At 43.0% G+C, this 16,065-nt stretch overlaps 1 protein-coding gene across 2 annotated transcripts in view; it reads left to right on the top strand.

Moving 5' to 3' along the window:
* Nucleotides 1-16,065, top strand: part of gpm6bb (glycoprotein M6Bb) — a 31,791-nt gene that overhangs the window by 11,077 nt on the left and 4,649 nt on the right. For both annotated transcript variants that reach the window (XM_083997368.1, XM_083997369.1), the window contains exons 2-6: nucleotides 13,202-13,388; nucleotides 14,145-14,301; nucleotides 14,473-14,641; nucleotides 15,378-15,451; nucleotides 15,554-15,619. In XM_083997368.1, the coding sequence (XP_083853494.1) occupies nucleotides 13,202-13,388; nucleotides 14,145-14,301; nucleotides 14,473-14,641; nucleotides 15,378-15,451; nucleotides 15,554-15,619 (653 nt within the window). The remainder of the gene's footprint in view (nucleotides 1-13,201; nucleotides 13,389-14,144; nucleotides 14,302-14,472; nucleotides 14,642-15,377; nucleotides 15,452-15,553; nucleotides 15,620-16,065) is intronic.

Here is a 16,065-nt window from a genome sequence, read left to right as displayed (position 1 = left end):
GGCCAGACGTCTTGGTCTTATTGAGAGGAGGTGGTGGGGTACAGCTACTGCACTGTAAACGCCTCTCCCTTCCTCCCTCTCTCTCTGTTACTCTTTCACTCGCTTCCAGGTTTCTGTTTCTGTTTCCTGGCATCAATTCGATCTTTTGACTCCAGACTGAAATTATGAAATTCTTCGTCTTTAGGTTTTCGATACTGCAATGGTTTTCTGTCCGGCCAAGTCATGGTGGCAGTTTCCAAGGTACTATAAGCCTGGAAGGCCGGGTAATATGAAGCATCTGTGTCTCTCGCTCTCCCTGCAGCACAGTTAGGCCAAACCCACAGTGGCTGCGGAGGTGCCAGCAGAGCCAGGGTTGTGAAGTCACTTCTAGAGGAAAAAACATGGCTGCCAGGCATGAGTGTTGCTCCATTTCCAGACCTAACACGATAGTAACACAAACATGCAATTAGAGAAGTGCTGACTCAGATACCCTTGGCATTGTTTGGTCAAATGCTTATAATTACACTGGAGACCAAAAACAATCAATCTGGATATTTTTACAATGGAGGAAATGCCAAGGCATGAAGTATGTCTCTATTAGAAATAGTTGAAATCGAACAGCACAGATGGATTTCGACCATCTTGTTGCAAACTTTACAGCTTTTCCTCTTGCGGTGGAGTTCTTTAGCATGAAGAACAATGTGTTGCACCACAGGCGGATACAGGTTGGTTTTAAGATTTTAATTCTAAGGTTGGGTCACGATGAAGGTCTGAGGGATGAGGTCTCGGTTACATAAAGTCCACAAATGAAATGTCTGGATTGATAGAGTCTCAGCTGACTGAATGAACAATCCTCCTCCCAAAGCTTGTGTTAGGGTGAGTGTGTAACTCAAATTCAGCAGCTTTTTGGTAAGAAAATCACTTTAAGTGTCATTAAGTATAATTTTATAGTCTCAGACCTGAGGGCATATTTGATTTCCAGACGTTGTGGGTAAAAAAGCAGTTAGGATTTACTTCTTTTCTCCTTTCATTCAGGGTACAAGACACATTTTTCATTATTTTCCTGGCAGTTTGGAACTTGATTGGATAAAGAATGATAATAATAATTAGTCAGAAAGAACCTTAAATGTGAGCTCTCCGTGGAGTTGAGGGTTACAGTTGCCAACGGTACAAAAGAAACATCCAAAGCAGTTGCTCAAGTTCAAGTATAAAGGTTGAAAAGCCTTTATTTCAATGACACCATAAAAGAATGACATGCATTTAACTTTAGTCTACTCAAACATGTGAATTGTGTTTCCTTTTTTTTTTTTTTTTTCTGTGAAAGGATTTTTTTAGTAATTGACAGAACCACGGGGAAGCACAGAGCTCATTATAAGTCAGCTCATTGTGGTTTATTCTCTCACTGCATGTCTTGCTTTAATAAGTGAGGACAGTTGGGATATTCATTTTTTCCAGTGCAGACAGAGGGACATCTTTTTTTTCATAATGAATAAAGCCCAGAGTTGTTTTTATAGATCGGACTGTTTGGTTATGTAAGTTCAACTTCTAGGCTGAGTTTGAGTCGTACATCGTGGGTCATTATAACAAATCACACATTCAGTTGTTCAGCAGAAGTCATACAGACTTTTGTAATGCTTTTGTCCTACTAGACCTACAGAGGAAAAATGGGTCAGCAAACAAGTGAATGGATCTGTATAATGGGTTTGTAGTGCGCTGCTTTTGTAAACCAATCAATGACTTGGATTCAGCACGCCAAACATGGAGGCAGACATACAGAGCAGATTGACCACTGAAGAGGGCCTGCATTTTAAATCTAGGTCAGTAATGCCATCGCAGTGCACTGGAATGATATTGACTAAAACAAATTGTCAAAACAGTGGTTACAAGAATGGCCAGTGTTGCTGTATCCCAGCTACATTAGAGCGGCAAAATATTCAGAGATGTTTAGACAGACAGTTTGTTTCTTTCTCTTTCTCACTTTTTTTTAGACTTTGGCTTTACCAACCAGTCATACCTCATGTGGGCCACTCCATTCACCCTTTGGCTCGATCTGCCCTCTTCTCTGGTGTAGTGAGCTTTCTCAGACTGAAGGTAGTTTTTTTTTTTTTTGAAGTGGTACTTGGGCCTGGACACAGACCTCGCTCCCTGAGAAACCTTTCCTCAGTGTGAGCCAAGCAGGGTGCAGGTCTTCACGGGTGACTGAACACTGAGGAGCTTTCAGGGCCCCCCAGTCTCACAGCGTGTAAGGTTGACCCACAATGAAGCACTCCCTCCCCTCCTCTCTTCCTCATTTGTATGAGCTTCATCATCATTCAGATTGTGTCCTCAAGTAGGGGAGTGGTTCTGTCTCACACTGAAGCTGAGCGTGCAGCTCTCAGGCCTTACCTCCTCTATGTTCACATGATGATTCCCACACCACTCAACCTGTCACAGTGCTTGTGATGTCTAAGTCTGGTCAGTCTGTTTGCTTTTTGTGTGACTAAAAATACCTGATGCTCTGCATTCATTGTTAGTGATATTTTGTCATTGATCATTATTAAAGCAGAAGTAAGCGGAATATTTGTGTTAATATAAGTCTTACTGTAAATAGTTATATCTTCAGACGACAATCACTTACATAGAGTGTTTGGTCCGAAACACGGGTCTGTCAGTCACTCTGCTCTGCTGTAAGCCGAGGAGAAAACTTTCCTTGTATCCTACAACCTTTATCCAATGAGGAGAGAGAACGGCATAAAGGGGCGGTCCTCTCTGTGTGTGCAGCCAAGGGATGCGCGTGCATGTGGTGACATAGGGACGAGGGCGGGGACTGCTAACTCCATCAGCTGACAAGAAGTTAGCCAAAACGACCGGATCGCTTACTTCTGCTTTAAAGATCCACTTGAATAGTTCTATGCAATATAAAATAAGCTGTTCACAAAGATGCTTTTAAGCTTCTTTTAGCTTATTGTTTTAGTTTTATGGTCCCAAATCAGCTTCACATCAAACAACAGGCAGCTGTTTTTCTTTTCTTTTTTTTTTTACCAAAAACTCTGTATAGTCACATAGCAGTTAGAATTAGGGGTTTTCCTTCTTATTCTCTTGGGTGGAAACCAAAACTAAAGTGAAAGTAGAATGAATCTTGGACTTGTAATCATTAGGTGATCAAAACAGAACCCTGAATAAACGCTAATTTTGGATTTGTGTCAGTTCTGTGATTTCCTAACATATTTTATTGAAAATATTGTGTAACACTTCCTCCAAGATGGAGAAAGCTCACAACAGTTCAGAGCAGAGAGTGTCTAATATCACTTTTCTATAGGCTAGTTACTACTATAGCCTCCCAATTTTTTTTATCTATTATTCATTATAAGAGATTGGTATCACAGCGTTAAATCATTTATTTACCATTAATTGAGTTTAGTATCTATTTTAATTTTTAGTATCTATTATCTAATTTGGAACTGTTAACACCAGCTTGTTCATTCATGCTTTACTGTCATTTGATTCATGCATTAGCTGCTTGGCTACCAGTTGACTATAATGTCAAATCCTATTCATGCAGCAGCACTGGCAGCATGGCCATTATAACCTGACACTTACAGTACTTTACCTCAGTTTCTCTGCTGATATCCTTTTGCCAGTGCCATAAGCCCATCACCACCCCAACCTCCTGCTTATGTGCTAAGATTTTGATAAGGTTAATTGAACTAAAATCCAATGTATTAGATACCGTAGTTGGATTAGTTCTCCTTATAAAATATCTCTGCTCCTATAAGAGCCCCTTAAAAGAGCAAAGCCAAATTTAACTTTATAAACTTGTCTCAATTGGATTTCCCTGCAGACGTATCTCTGACTTGAACAGAGTCCAAGACATGAATATCTTCTATAATCGCTGATCCAATAGTCTCCATGATTCGCCTTTAGAAAGAGATCAGGAGCAACTTGACAATAAACACCAGACGCGCTCATTTCCTACTTTTTCCTCCAGCTGTTTGCAATGATCTACTACACCTCTTCACCTAGGTCAATGTCTGACATTTCTCAAAGAACTTGAAATCGAACATGTGCGCCCAGATGCAACATGTTTGTGACTTCAACCTTGTTTGGTTACATATAAGAAAAAAAAAGTAAAGTGGTTATAAAAATTCAAAAAGCTCAGCTTGATTCTGTTTTCTGTTCTCAAAACTTTTTCACTGGATCCCTTGGCGTTCTCAGAAGCTTAAATCAGCCTTGTGTGGTTAAGTGGGTTACATGGTGCCGTTTTTGAAGCTTCACTTGAGCCCCTCAGTGCAATTAATGTGGAGATCACAAGCGCAGCTCTGTCTCCATCAGCTGTATCCTCTCCCATAAACTGTTCAAACAATCGTGGCTTCTATATATGGACGCTTGTTCCCCACTTCACAGGGATGATGTCACTTTTCCTGGCGTTTTACGGGGCTGACGGTGAAAAACTTTAAGATTAGTGTGCCGTTTGTTGTTGTGGGATCCCCGCTAAGTTCACTTCCCTGACCCCTGAGGCTCCCCTCCCCTGCTGATCCCCCCCTCTCTCCACTCTGAGGTCTGGTATCCGTGAGAAGCCCCCTCTCTCCAGGCCCGCTCCAGTGAAGCCCCCCCAACCCCTCCAACGCTGAAAGGCCTTTCTCTCATTAGCATGCCCCTGGGGCTCCTCAGCCTGCTGTTGCCAAACAAACACAGCCAAGTCATCGCCCATCATACATCTTCCCCTCTCTCTATCACTTCTAACAAATAGTTTCTCTTCTTTTTTTTGTTTTTGTAGCATTCTCCAGTTTCTCCCTCTGTTATCATCTCCTTCAAGCTTCTTAAATTTCATAATGTTCCTCCCTTTCTGGTTCCCTGAGCTCCATTTTCACATGCAGTTTACTTCTTGTTGTTTGTAACAGCCCAGAGGACACTCTGCCTCCGTGTTTAGGAAATGTTGATCTGCCTTTCTTTCCTGTGTCCTTTTTTATGCGAGGTAGAAGCCACCAGATGGAGGAAAGGACAGCGGTCAGAGGTTGCTAATGTATGCTGCAGGAGCGCAGGGCATATGGTGCAAATCAGAAGATGAAGGGCTCAACCCTGGTCAACACTGCAGCACACACACATACACACACACACACTACCCCCTCTCTGAGACTGTGGTCAGATGGGAATTAGAAAAAGATGATTGTTGCGCCTTTGTGCAACCCACAACTGAAGTATGGGTTCACTGTAACAAGCCCATTCTCACCAGGCAGCTCTCTCCAGATTGCTTTTCATGGTTGCTACAAGAGGCAGGAGTGTGTGTTAGGATTTGTATGTCATTAGGAGGACAAATTCAGTTCAGACTTGAACCGAATCCTAAAACAGTCACTGCAAATGTTATAATCGATGCACGTTTTGCCTGTGAAAACTGGAAGCAATGTGCGACAGACTTCAACGGAATCCCTTCTGTCGAGACCTCTGCAGCTTGGAGAGGAGCTGTGATATACAGTTGGCTTCGTGAAGCTGGGAGAGGAGACGGAAAGGTGGAGGAGAGAGCAAGAGAAAGAGAGCGAGAGAGAGCAAGGACGTGCAGGAAGGAGAGGAAGCGAGAGAGAGAGAGAGAGAGAGAGAGAGAGGAGAGAGTAAAGAGGGAGATAGGAAGAGAGAATTTGCTGAAAGAAAGCATTTTTGCTGGATGGGAGAGAAACAACCATGGAAACTCCACCAGAAGAAAACCAAGACCAGAGGCAGGACAAAAGAGGTACCAATGAGTGCTCACAAAGAGCCAGTTCACTTCTTTTCACTGCTGTGTTTACTGGGGCTTTAACCTACTCCAGAATGCTTGGTTTCACTCTGCACAATAGTTGGGTAGGTTTTTCTCAGCAGGGACTTTTCAGTGCTCGTATGCACGAAAAGTGTTGATTTTTCATTGGCAAAAATTTGTGCATCACTGCCTCCTGCAAAACTGCGGTTGATGTCATGCGTCAGGTGTGTTTTGCTTCTTGTGTTCTCTGTGCTCTTCTGTTTTTATGATCTAATCAGTTTAAGAATGGGGAGGGGGATTTCAGCAGACCTTGCTCCCGCAGTCGGAGAGATGCTGTGCCGCCGCCGCCGCTGCTGCCGCCGGTTATTATCATGCTAGTGTCACTTTAAAGGACAATGAGCCTGTTGCAGAATCAACAGCAGATCAATCAAAACCTCAGGCTGCGTTTGAGTTGTTCTTCCAGGGAGGGAGGGGTGGGGGGTGAGGAGGGTGCTGATGATTAATGAGGTGGATGAGGGGCTGGCAAGGACAAAGATAAATGAACCAGACATTACCAGTCTCACAAATAGACAGCCGTAAGGGGTTGTGTATATACTCTATAGCGGGAGTGTCATTAACTTGCTCACCCCCTTCTCAGCCATATCAGCAGGAACCATTGATTTTTCTTTTGCTCTTCATTTTGTACATCTGTTCCATTCATGGCAGCCAAACAGTAACATATGATCTGTCAGAAAATAGCTTCCCAAGAGGCCAAGTTGGTTTTTGTCTGACCAATATTGTTAAACCCCGAAGGTGACATAAAACTGATTAAAAACAGCAAATCATCACATTTGAGGAGTCACCTACCGTTAAGTGTTTTTGCTTGAGGAGTGACTTGAGGAGTGCTGGTATTATCTCATTGTACTATTATAATCCAAGTGTCGTATGCTTAGGAAATTCCTACAGCGTTATGTTTAGTCTCTGTAACTGCCAATTTCCCACCTACAGCCTCAATTACATTGCACCTCCACCCAGCCAGGCCTCTCAGTTGAAATGACCTCTCCTAAGATTTCATTTCCAGTTAGTACAGTTGTCCTACTTCTTTTTCTATATTTTCTGGACTCTTATGGCTTTATTAGAGAGCAGGCAGTTGGAATCTGACAGGAAATGAGGGGAGAGGGAGATGGGGAGAGACATGGAACATACGTCGTCAGCCGGAAACCAGCCGAACACATGCCGGACTGCAGCTGGACTCCAGTTGGGGACACTGCAGTTAGGTGGTTAGAGGATGAAATCTTACTATGGTGCCCCAATCTGTGTGTTTTTTTTATGATGAACTGTACTTTCTCTTCAAATCCTTATGCCAGATCTGCAACCCCTGAGAACCCTGGAGAGTGTATGTGATATCAATCTATGAATAGACTCTTCTGTAATATATTTGAAGCAAACACACAATTATCCTTCTGAAGCAGTTAATGTAAACAGATTTGCCCTTGTCTTTGAATGCATACAAATGGTCTATTTATAGCCATTACGACCATCATTGCTTATTGTCACTGAATGAACACGCATATCTCTCAGCTTCTTTTGCTCAGAGCCATGGGTGAGCTGCAGTCAACTGCTATTAGCTGACAGAGTGTAAGTTTCCGTCATTAGATAAGTAAGCAGTGGGACCACTTTGGATGAATTTGCAGGCTCAGATCTCCCCCCGTCCCTCGAGAGCAGCCATTATGGCCATTATGGCATTTTTAAGTATTGCTCCTCTCAAAGTGGAGAGTGTGGAAAATGAGACTGTTTCTCATAAATGGTGTTTTTGCAGCTCACCCCAGTGGAGCAACAAACAACAATACTTAGCATTAGGTGTAAACAGACACATCTGTTAGCAATGAGCTCAGATGTTAGATTAAAATGGGATGGGGAATGTAATTGAGCTGGAAGCCAGTTCCATCTCTTCTAGGACTCATCGATGAGATGGAAGAGTTTCAATGTCCCCATCTCAAATTGTGTGTGTCCAAGCATGTTTATTTGCACGAGTGGGGTTTGTTTGTATATGAAATGCATACTTTTACCATGCGGTCTTGCATGTGGTTCTTTGTTTGTATGGATGTCTGGTCTTGTGTCCTGCCGTGGACATGTCAAAATGTTTTCTTTTATGCAGTTAAAAGGGGAATGGTAAATTTCCTGCACTAATAAGGCACTTTTCTAACAGAACAGACAGCTCAAACTTGTTTATAATAAGTTCCATAACAGCTATCAGGGGCCAGCTGAGGTTCAGTATCTTAACAGAAAGACTGGAGCGGAGCTGGGGATTGAACCCCTGACCTTCTGATTAGTGGACGACCTGCTCTACCTTCTGAGCTGCAGCATTTTTAACATTTCCCACCTCCCACTGATGGCCCCAGCTGTTGGAAGACTTCAGTGTTGAAGTGATGATACATTCAGTGTCCGGTTGAAGGCTGTCGTTAAAGGATGGAGGGTGGTGATGAAGCGGGGCCAGTTGCAGCTGGGTTAGTTAGAGACAAGTCTGAACTAAAGCAGACTGTACTGGTGCATGGCTGGATGAACCCATTTGGAGGCAGTGGACCAAAGTGAGCGCCCGTTTCCTCTTAGTACAGCTCCCACAGCAAACTGTAGATGGCAGCTTCATTACAATTTGTTGACTAACATTTGGTACAGATACAGGTAGTCTGTCTGGAACACAACTTGGTATGTCACAAAGTTAGTACACGATGCACACTAAAATAACAAAGGTGCTAAAACTACTGACACAAAGCCCTGCAATAATGTAATAATAGACAATTTAATGAACTAAAGCGGTGCAAAACAATTTTTTTGAGTGCCCTGGTTGCCAACCATGAATAGTAACATCCTCCTTTCACATCCTGTTGGGATTCTTGCTATTTCACCTTTTTTCTCACTTGATATATACTTGTTTTCACTTTCTCTACTGCTGACTCTCAACTTAAGTTAGACATAACCATGATCCTGAGGTCTGCAGGGCCAGGCCAATAGTCAACTTTGCCTGCTGGGTAATCCAGTATTGTGGATTGTATTGTCATTAGACAAAAGAATAAACACCCTGTTTTTCATGTTCACTTTTACTTCTGGCTGTGCCTCCTGTTTGTTTGTTTGTTTCTTCTGCATGCCAGTGATGCCATCTTACCTGGAGCTCATGTTGGTCTTGCAGAGCCATCTCATTCAAAGTGTGCGATGATTTGAGAGGCTTTGATATAAACAGGATCCTTCTGGAGTTTGAAGAGGCTGCTAAGGTCCATTGTGGCTGAGCTGTGTGCAGTGCTTGGAGGGGCACACAGGATGGAGCTCAGCGGTGGGCTTGTCCTGGGCCTCCAGCCTGTGGGCCGGAAGGACGGGGCTGTGGTTCACTGCCATTCTGAATGGGCCCCTGAGAGTCCTGTGTGATGGACAGTCTAGGACTGCACACACTGGTTCTTTGTATCAGGCCTTCTTGGACTCTCTCTCTGTTTTTTTTTTTTTTTTGGTCTCTCTGACACAGTGTCACACGCGTAGACACACTCTTTCACACACAAGCTTCTTTTTCTCCCTCCCCCCCCGTGATCACTATGTGGCTAGTCTAGCTTCTGCTGTAAGGCCCGACATTGTCATTACAAACAGTCCCTAACTTGTCTGAGTCTCTCTCTCTCTTAATCTACTTTTCATTTCGTCCCTCCTCCTCCCATTCATGCACTGTAACAAGGAGATGGAGAGCGAAGAGTCTTGAAGTGGTTGGAGGTCTAACCAGGAGCATTAGTCAGGGAGCATGTGAAAGTCATCAGAAGGAAAAGGCCCAACGTGATTTTCATTTATAGTGCTGCACTCAAGAACAAGCCGGGAAGATCTGTTTAGTGCGAGCTTGTTGTTTCGGGAGTTACCGGCCCCTGCTGTTATCGCCTGTGGAGGAGGATGATTCGGACTCAAGTTTGCACTGCAACATCCTGTACACTATGAGATCCCACACACTACACTCAGAGAAACAGTCTGTATTTACTATGTATTTATTAGGTTTACAGATCTTGGCTGTCTTTCTATCTTACATTCTCTATAACACATTGCATTGATTATCCATCAGGTTTAGTGCCGCCTTTCAAGAAACTATTTTTATGCATAGTTAGATGAGAAGATAGATACAATGCTCCTGCCTGTCCAATAAATATCCAGCTCCTGGAGTCTTGTCGTCTCCATGGGGAGACTCCAGGAAGTCACTGTGCTGTGTACAGATTGGACAAACGAGATATACTGTAGTATGTTCAGGTTTTGAGCAGCTGGAAGCTAGCTCACTCACACCAGGTGTTTCCATCTGTCTAAATGCTAAGCTAACATTCTCCTGGCTGTGGCCTTGTATTTAACAAACATCCATCAGTGTGGTATCCTGTCAACTAACTCGTCTAACATCTGACTTCTCACTGAACTCTGAGCAAGAAAGCGATTTTCCCGAAATGTCAAATCATTCTTTAAACCCCAAACCCTGTGTAGAGCCTTTTTAAAGTCGGCAGATTAGCTGATAAGGAGACACATAATATTTCACAGATCCCATGATTGCTTCAGAATTCCACTTCTGCTTTGAATCCACCCACTGTTTTTTTTTTTTTTTTTCTAATTTTACTTTGGTGTCGGCCGCTGTCCCCATAGTACTTTATACAGGACTCCTTAAAAGTGTTGCTGAGCTTTGATGTCTCCCTGTCTGTCTCCCTTGATGTCTTATACCAAGGCTAAAGCTTTCACAGAGGCTCTTTTGTGAACAGAGTAGTCTTCTAATAGTCGAACCTCTGCAGCGGGTCTGTCCTTGTGCCAGTGTTGTTTCAGTCAGCCAGAACAGAGTTAAACTAACCTGCCAACATGTCGGGTCCAGCTGTGAAAATACCACCTTGGATTTATTGCGTTATTAAGCATAACAGCCAATAAGTGAGATGAGGTTTCTCCAGCGACAGAGAGATGGCCAACCAGCCCGTCTCAGCCGGGATGGACAGACGGCTTCAAAAGCAAACCAATCCTGTGGAATGGACACTAATCAAACAGATGGATTATTGACAGGATTGGTGGCTTACAAACTAAGTGCACATGTTCTCTCTCTCGCTGCACTGAGTTAGACCGTGATGGCAGATGCAGGCATGTCAGCCTGACCTTTTCCCGTGACAGGCTGCAGGAATGGGTGGTTATACAGGGTCGGTGTGATCTTGTAAAGGCTTGGAGCATTTCATACATTAGTTTTAAAGTCCCCAGAGACACTTTTATTTCTTATAACTTTAGACATCCATGTCTGTGTTCGAAATTTCTAATTTCCAGATCCAGATTTGTAAAAAGAATCGAGCAAACATGGCTACTACTGACTGTCATGGTGATCATCAGGACATCATCGGTTTTTAGACATCTTATGGTAATAGTGTTGCATCTTGTACATATCACAACTGATTGTAGCTAAATTAATTCATAACAAACCCTTGTGACTTTTAGAGATGAACTCTAACCATAGTTTTCATATGGAAACTTCCCCTCTCCTCAGGAGGGTGAGTTTCATTGCCAGGAAAGTATGTTGTGTGACTGAGGGGAAAAAATCCCTATATACAGCCTGACCACGGCCAGCACTGTATGAGTTTTGTCAACTTTTAGCCAAGATATAGTCTGCCTGTGGATCACAGCTACCTGAGAGTGACATCCACTACAAGAGCTGCTCTTCCTTTAAACGAACTGTATTTACTTTGCAGCTGAGCTCAATATCCTGTGGCTCCCAGCACTCACCCTCCCCGACATTCTCACTGGAGAAATGTGGGCTGCGGTAGAAGTAAGCAACTCTGCTGTGGGCACACTCATTGAGTTGTGGTTAACATGCTGCCATGGAAACTCTCGCTCACCCACCATGGGACAAAAATGTTTTTTATCTCCCTGTACTACACAAACAGCCAGGATGAAGCGTCCCGGCAGCAGTATATCTGTTTTAATTTCCTTTCGTCGCGGCAGAAGAGCACAAACACGGATGAACTTTGGGGATTCTCGCCTCGTAGAGGAAGCGTGCGAATAGAGAGGAATTTTGGGTCAGTTTTCTCCCAACACAAACGCAAAGTTTTGTTGAGCTACGATGTGCTGCGGCCTTCCCAGTCAGTCCCAGTATAGGCTGTTTTTCACTTTCCTACAACATGCAAAAATTTGTTCAAACAGGAAATGTGCTCTGAATTAATTACTTTTAAAATCATATCACTGTTGATGGTAGATGGATGGATAAGGTTTACAGTTCCTTTCATTCAAATATTATCATAATCCAAAGCCCTCTTTCACTGATGATTATTGTTGCAATACCTCTTCTGTGCAGGTTGGTGCAGTCTTTTCAAAGCCAGTACATAAGAAATAATTTTTCTATAGGGCTTTTTGTGGAGTGAGTGCAACATTACATTCATTTAGAGATGTGTTTGTGTGTACCTGATGCATGTCGGTTGCAAATGTTGTCAGTTACCTGCTGCTACTGTACTTGATGCTGGACAGGTAGTAAACCAGTATTTTAATTTTAGTAGTAGAGTAGTGAACCAAAATAGTAGCGCCAGAAAACCAAAACAATAAGCTGAAAGAGGCTAAAAGAGTTAGTGCTAACCCTGAATAGACAGAGGCGACAGGTAGTGATAAAGACACATAGACATTTGATATGTTCTTGATGTGAAAAAACAAAAACAAAACACTGATAACAGGCCAAGCCGCAGTCTGATATCAGGCATATGTGAAAGCTTTAAAACATAAACAGCCATGGACCCGAATGTCCTGTGACTCTACAACATCCTGTCAAACACATGTGGATCTGATTGTGGAAGCAGCACACTGAGGTTTGTTTCCGTGCATCCACAAACAGTGCGTTGTGGTTAACGGCCCCCATTTCACAAGGCATAAGAACACGTTTAATGAGACAGGCCCATCTGGGTCACTTCATTCCCTCAATGTGAGCGGCCATTGATTTCCATTACAGCTTGGCAGACATCCATTGCTCTGACCTGCTAGACGGCCATTAGTGGCCTTTAAGAGCAGTGATGAATTATCAAATGAAACATTAAAGGGCAGTGTAGATAGTGGAAAACTAGACACCTTTTCTTCTGGTACTTTGCATTGCCGTACTGTAAAGGAAAGAAATATGCTGCATCAGGTGTGTAGTGCAGACAAATTTTATGAGGTCTATTTTGAACAGATATGTTCCAAATTTCCTTTGTTGCAGTGAGGAGGAGATTTTTCTCACTAGAAAAGGAGTGAGCTGTGCTTTTTAATAAGTCCAGAAGAGTGATGCAGTTAGTTATAATATGATTCGTATTAGCCTCTCCCAGTGCCCAGTGCATGCTGGGAGAGGCTCAAAGGATAAACGGGTGATTCATATGAATATTAATCTTCATTTCCCTGAGATCACTTCCTGTCCCACAAGTGAAACACACACACACACACACACACACAGAAAGAATTTAAGGCTGATTGATTGACGTTGGTATAGAACACAGTTACATGATATCACTTGTCACTGACACATTTATTCCTGTTTTCTTTCCCCCACAGGCTGCTTTGAGTGCTGCATCAAATGTTTAGGCGGGGTGCCGTATGCGTCGCTGGTGGCTACGATTCTCTGCTTCTCTGGCGTCGCCTTGTTCTGCGGATGCGGCCACGTGGCTCTCACTGGGACCGTGACCATCCTAGAAACCCACTTCTCCAAGGTCACCAGTGATCATGCCATGCTGACTGACGTGTAAGTGACCTCATATTCTATGTGTGTATACTACTAATGTGGTGCCTGATAAACAAATACAAACAGATTTTGGAAGATACACATGAACTCTGTTTCCTGTTCAAACTTGCACATTATGCGGACTGGAAAGTATGTTCTTGCGTAACCAGTATAATAAAGACATCCAAACTTAGGATAGATAACACTTTTAATGAGGACTTTATGTGGGATATTTTTAGCTCATAATGTCTCACATGTTCACCTAATCCTGGAAAACAATCCTAATATGGAACTTCTTTTTTTCTTTTACTGCACATCCATTAGTCTGGTCTATAAAAGAGGCAGACAAGAGACAGGAGTGCACATGTGTTTTATGTTGGTGTAGATGTGGAGAGCTCTGTTTAATTTAAGATGTCTACAGAGACATACCATGTCTCGGAGGATGATTTCCTAAGACGTGTATCACCTGTTATCTCCACATTTGGGCTTAGCGTCTCTCCTCATGTCTTAAGGAAGCTCATAACCATCTGCTTATGATTAATCAGCCAGCCCAGGTTACTGATGCTTTAAAGACTACATACAAAATCTAACACAGGGTTGCAAGCAGCCATTTTTCACACCAGACAGTGGTATGCCATGCTATTACTTTACCTGACGTTTTTAGTGGGTGTCTCCAGGTGTTACATTGGAGACAAAAAACATGATATAGGATGATTTGTGCTTCACCCGACTGCGGCTTTACCGCCTCAACTCATGTGTGACGTTGTTCTCCAACAGAATACAGCTGATGCAGTATGTCATCTATGGCATCGCTTCGTTTTTCTTCCTGTACGGGATCATCCTGCTGGCCGAGGGTTTCTACACAACCAGTGCAGTCAAGGAGCTGCACAGCGAGTTCAAGACTACCATCTGTGGACGCTGCATCAGCGGAATGGTATGTTAATACAACCACCCCACTGTGTGCAATCCTAACTTTTTAAACACAGAGTGCTTCGACACATTACTCTCATGCCATGTGATTAAAATACAAATGGAGGAGTAATTGTAAACCGTTTCGATGTTGATTTATGGTTTCATGGTTAACCCTCTGATTTGTGTTCCTCAGTTTGTGTTCCTCACTTACATTTTGGGCGTGGCCTGGCTCGGTGTGTTCGGCTTCTCCGCCGTGCCGGTCTTCCTCTTCTACAACATGTGGTCTACCTGTGCCGCCATGAGGTCTCCCATGGCCAACCTCACCAACATCGACTCCATCTGTGTGGATGTTCGTCAGTATGGTAAGAGGACAAAGAGAGACCCGCATGGCACCATTCACTTCAAAAACAAACCCAATGAATTTGTGCACACTCATTCTAAAACCCTTTTGGCTTGTAACCATGTAAGAGGGAGTCATATTTTTTTAAGTCCCCCAAAAAACACATTCCTCTCTGTTTTTCTATTCTTTTAATTGTCTTGTGACGTCTCAAATTTATCTCACCCAACCTCCCGGGGACTTTCTTTTCTAAATAACAAATGAAATACAAAACTACATCTGTTTTCTTACTCCACCCTTGGTATAACAGAGATAGAATAGGGAAATGCTGATAACAAGCCAAATGTTCCCTGGAATCTTTTTTTAATAGGTGTTAATTCCTGAAGGGGTTCTCCAGCAGAAGTATAAGCAATGCAGTGGAGGCCAAGATCTTTATTTTCTTTGTCCATCTAACTGAACTGCATCTTTCATTTACGAGATGGTTGTAATTGGTATTTAAAAAAAATACCTGGTTATTGCACAAACTCTGTAAGACCTGGCCACAACAGATGAAAACTAGCCTTTTGGCTAAATCTGGCATATTTACTGAAATGTTCATTAATATGCTTGGTGGAGAGCACTGAAAAAGAAACACTACAGAACAAGCTGCAGGATGTGTAACATTGTAAATTTGAATTGTAAATCTGAGAAGCTGATAGATTTGATTATTATCCCAATGGTTCACAATGGATTTGAGTGTAAATTAAAACGTTATATTTCAGGAATTATTCCATGGAATGCCACACCAGGCAAGGCCTGTGGATCTACGCTAGGCGACATCTGCAACACCAGTGAGGTAAGATCCTGTCTCCTGTTCGCACACACACACACACACACACACACCCCAACAGTGTGTGATAAGGGCACCACTCTCTAACTGACGCTTGTCTTCTTCCAGTTCTACCTGTCTTATCACCTGTACATCGTAGCGTGCGCCGGGGCAGGAGCCACTGTCATTGCTCTGGTGAGTTTTCCTCCAGTCTCTCCATCCTCCTTCCTTTAGCCCATCTTTGCACGGTTTGTATCAACAGATCATGTGTCCAAGTGGTCCTCCTGTCATTCCCATATGGTTTATGTAACCACGCTAAGGACTATTGCACAGGCTTTCCCTCAGCTCCTATTCCATTTGCTGTTTACTGTCCGCTTAGATGCACATTGCCATGTTTTTAGGACAGAACAAGTTGCAGTTTCGATGTGTCTCAAAATCATCATTATGAGAAAAATCGCAAATAGGATTTAAGAATATTTTTACTTTATGATCTTTAACATACACTGCCCGTCCAAAAAAAAGTCACAGACTCTAATATTTCGTTGGACCGCCTTTAGCTTTGATTATGGCATGCATTTGCTGTGGCATCATCTCGATCAGCTTCTGCAATGTCACAACATTTATCTCCGTCCAGAGTTGCA

The sequence above is a fragment of the Trachurus trachurus genome (assembly GCF_905171665.1).
Source record: "Trachurus trachurus genome assembly, chromosome: 21".
Taxonomy (NCBI): Eukaryota; Metazoa; Chordata; class Actinopteri; order Carangiformes; family Carangidae; genus Trachurus; species Trachurus trachurus.
Note: the sequence above shows the minus strand (reverse complement) of the source record. Positions and strands in the feature narration are given on the sequence as shown.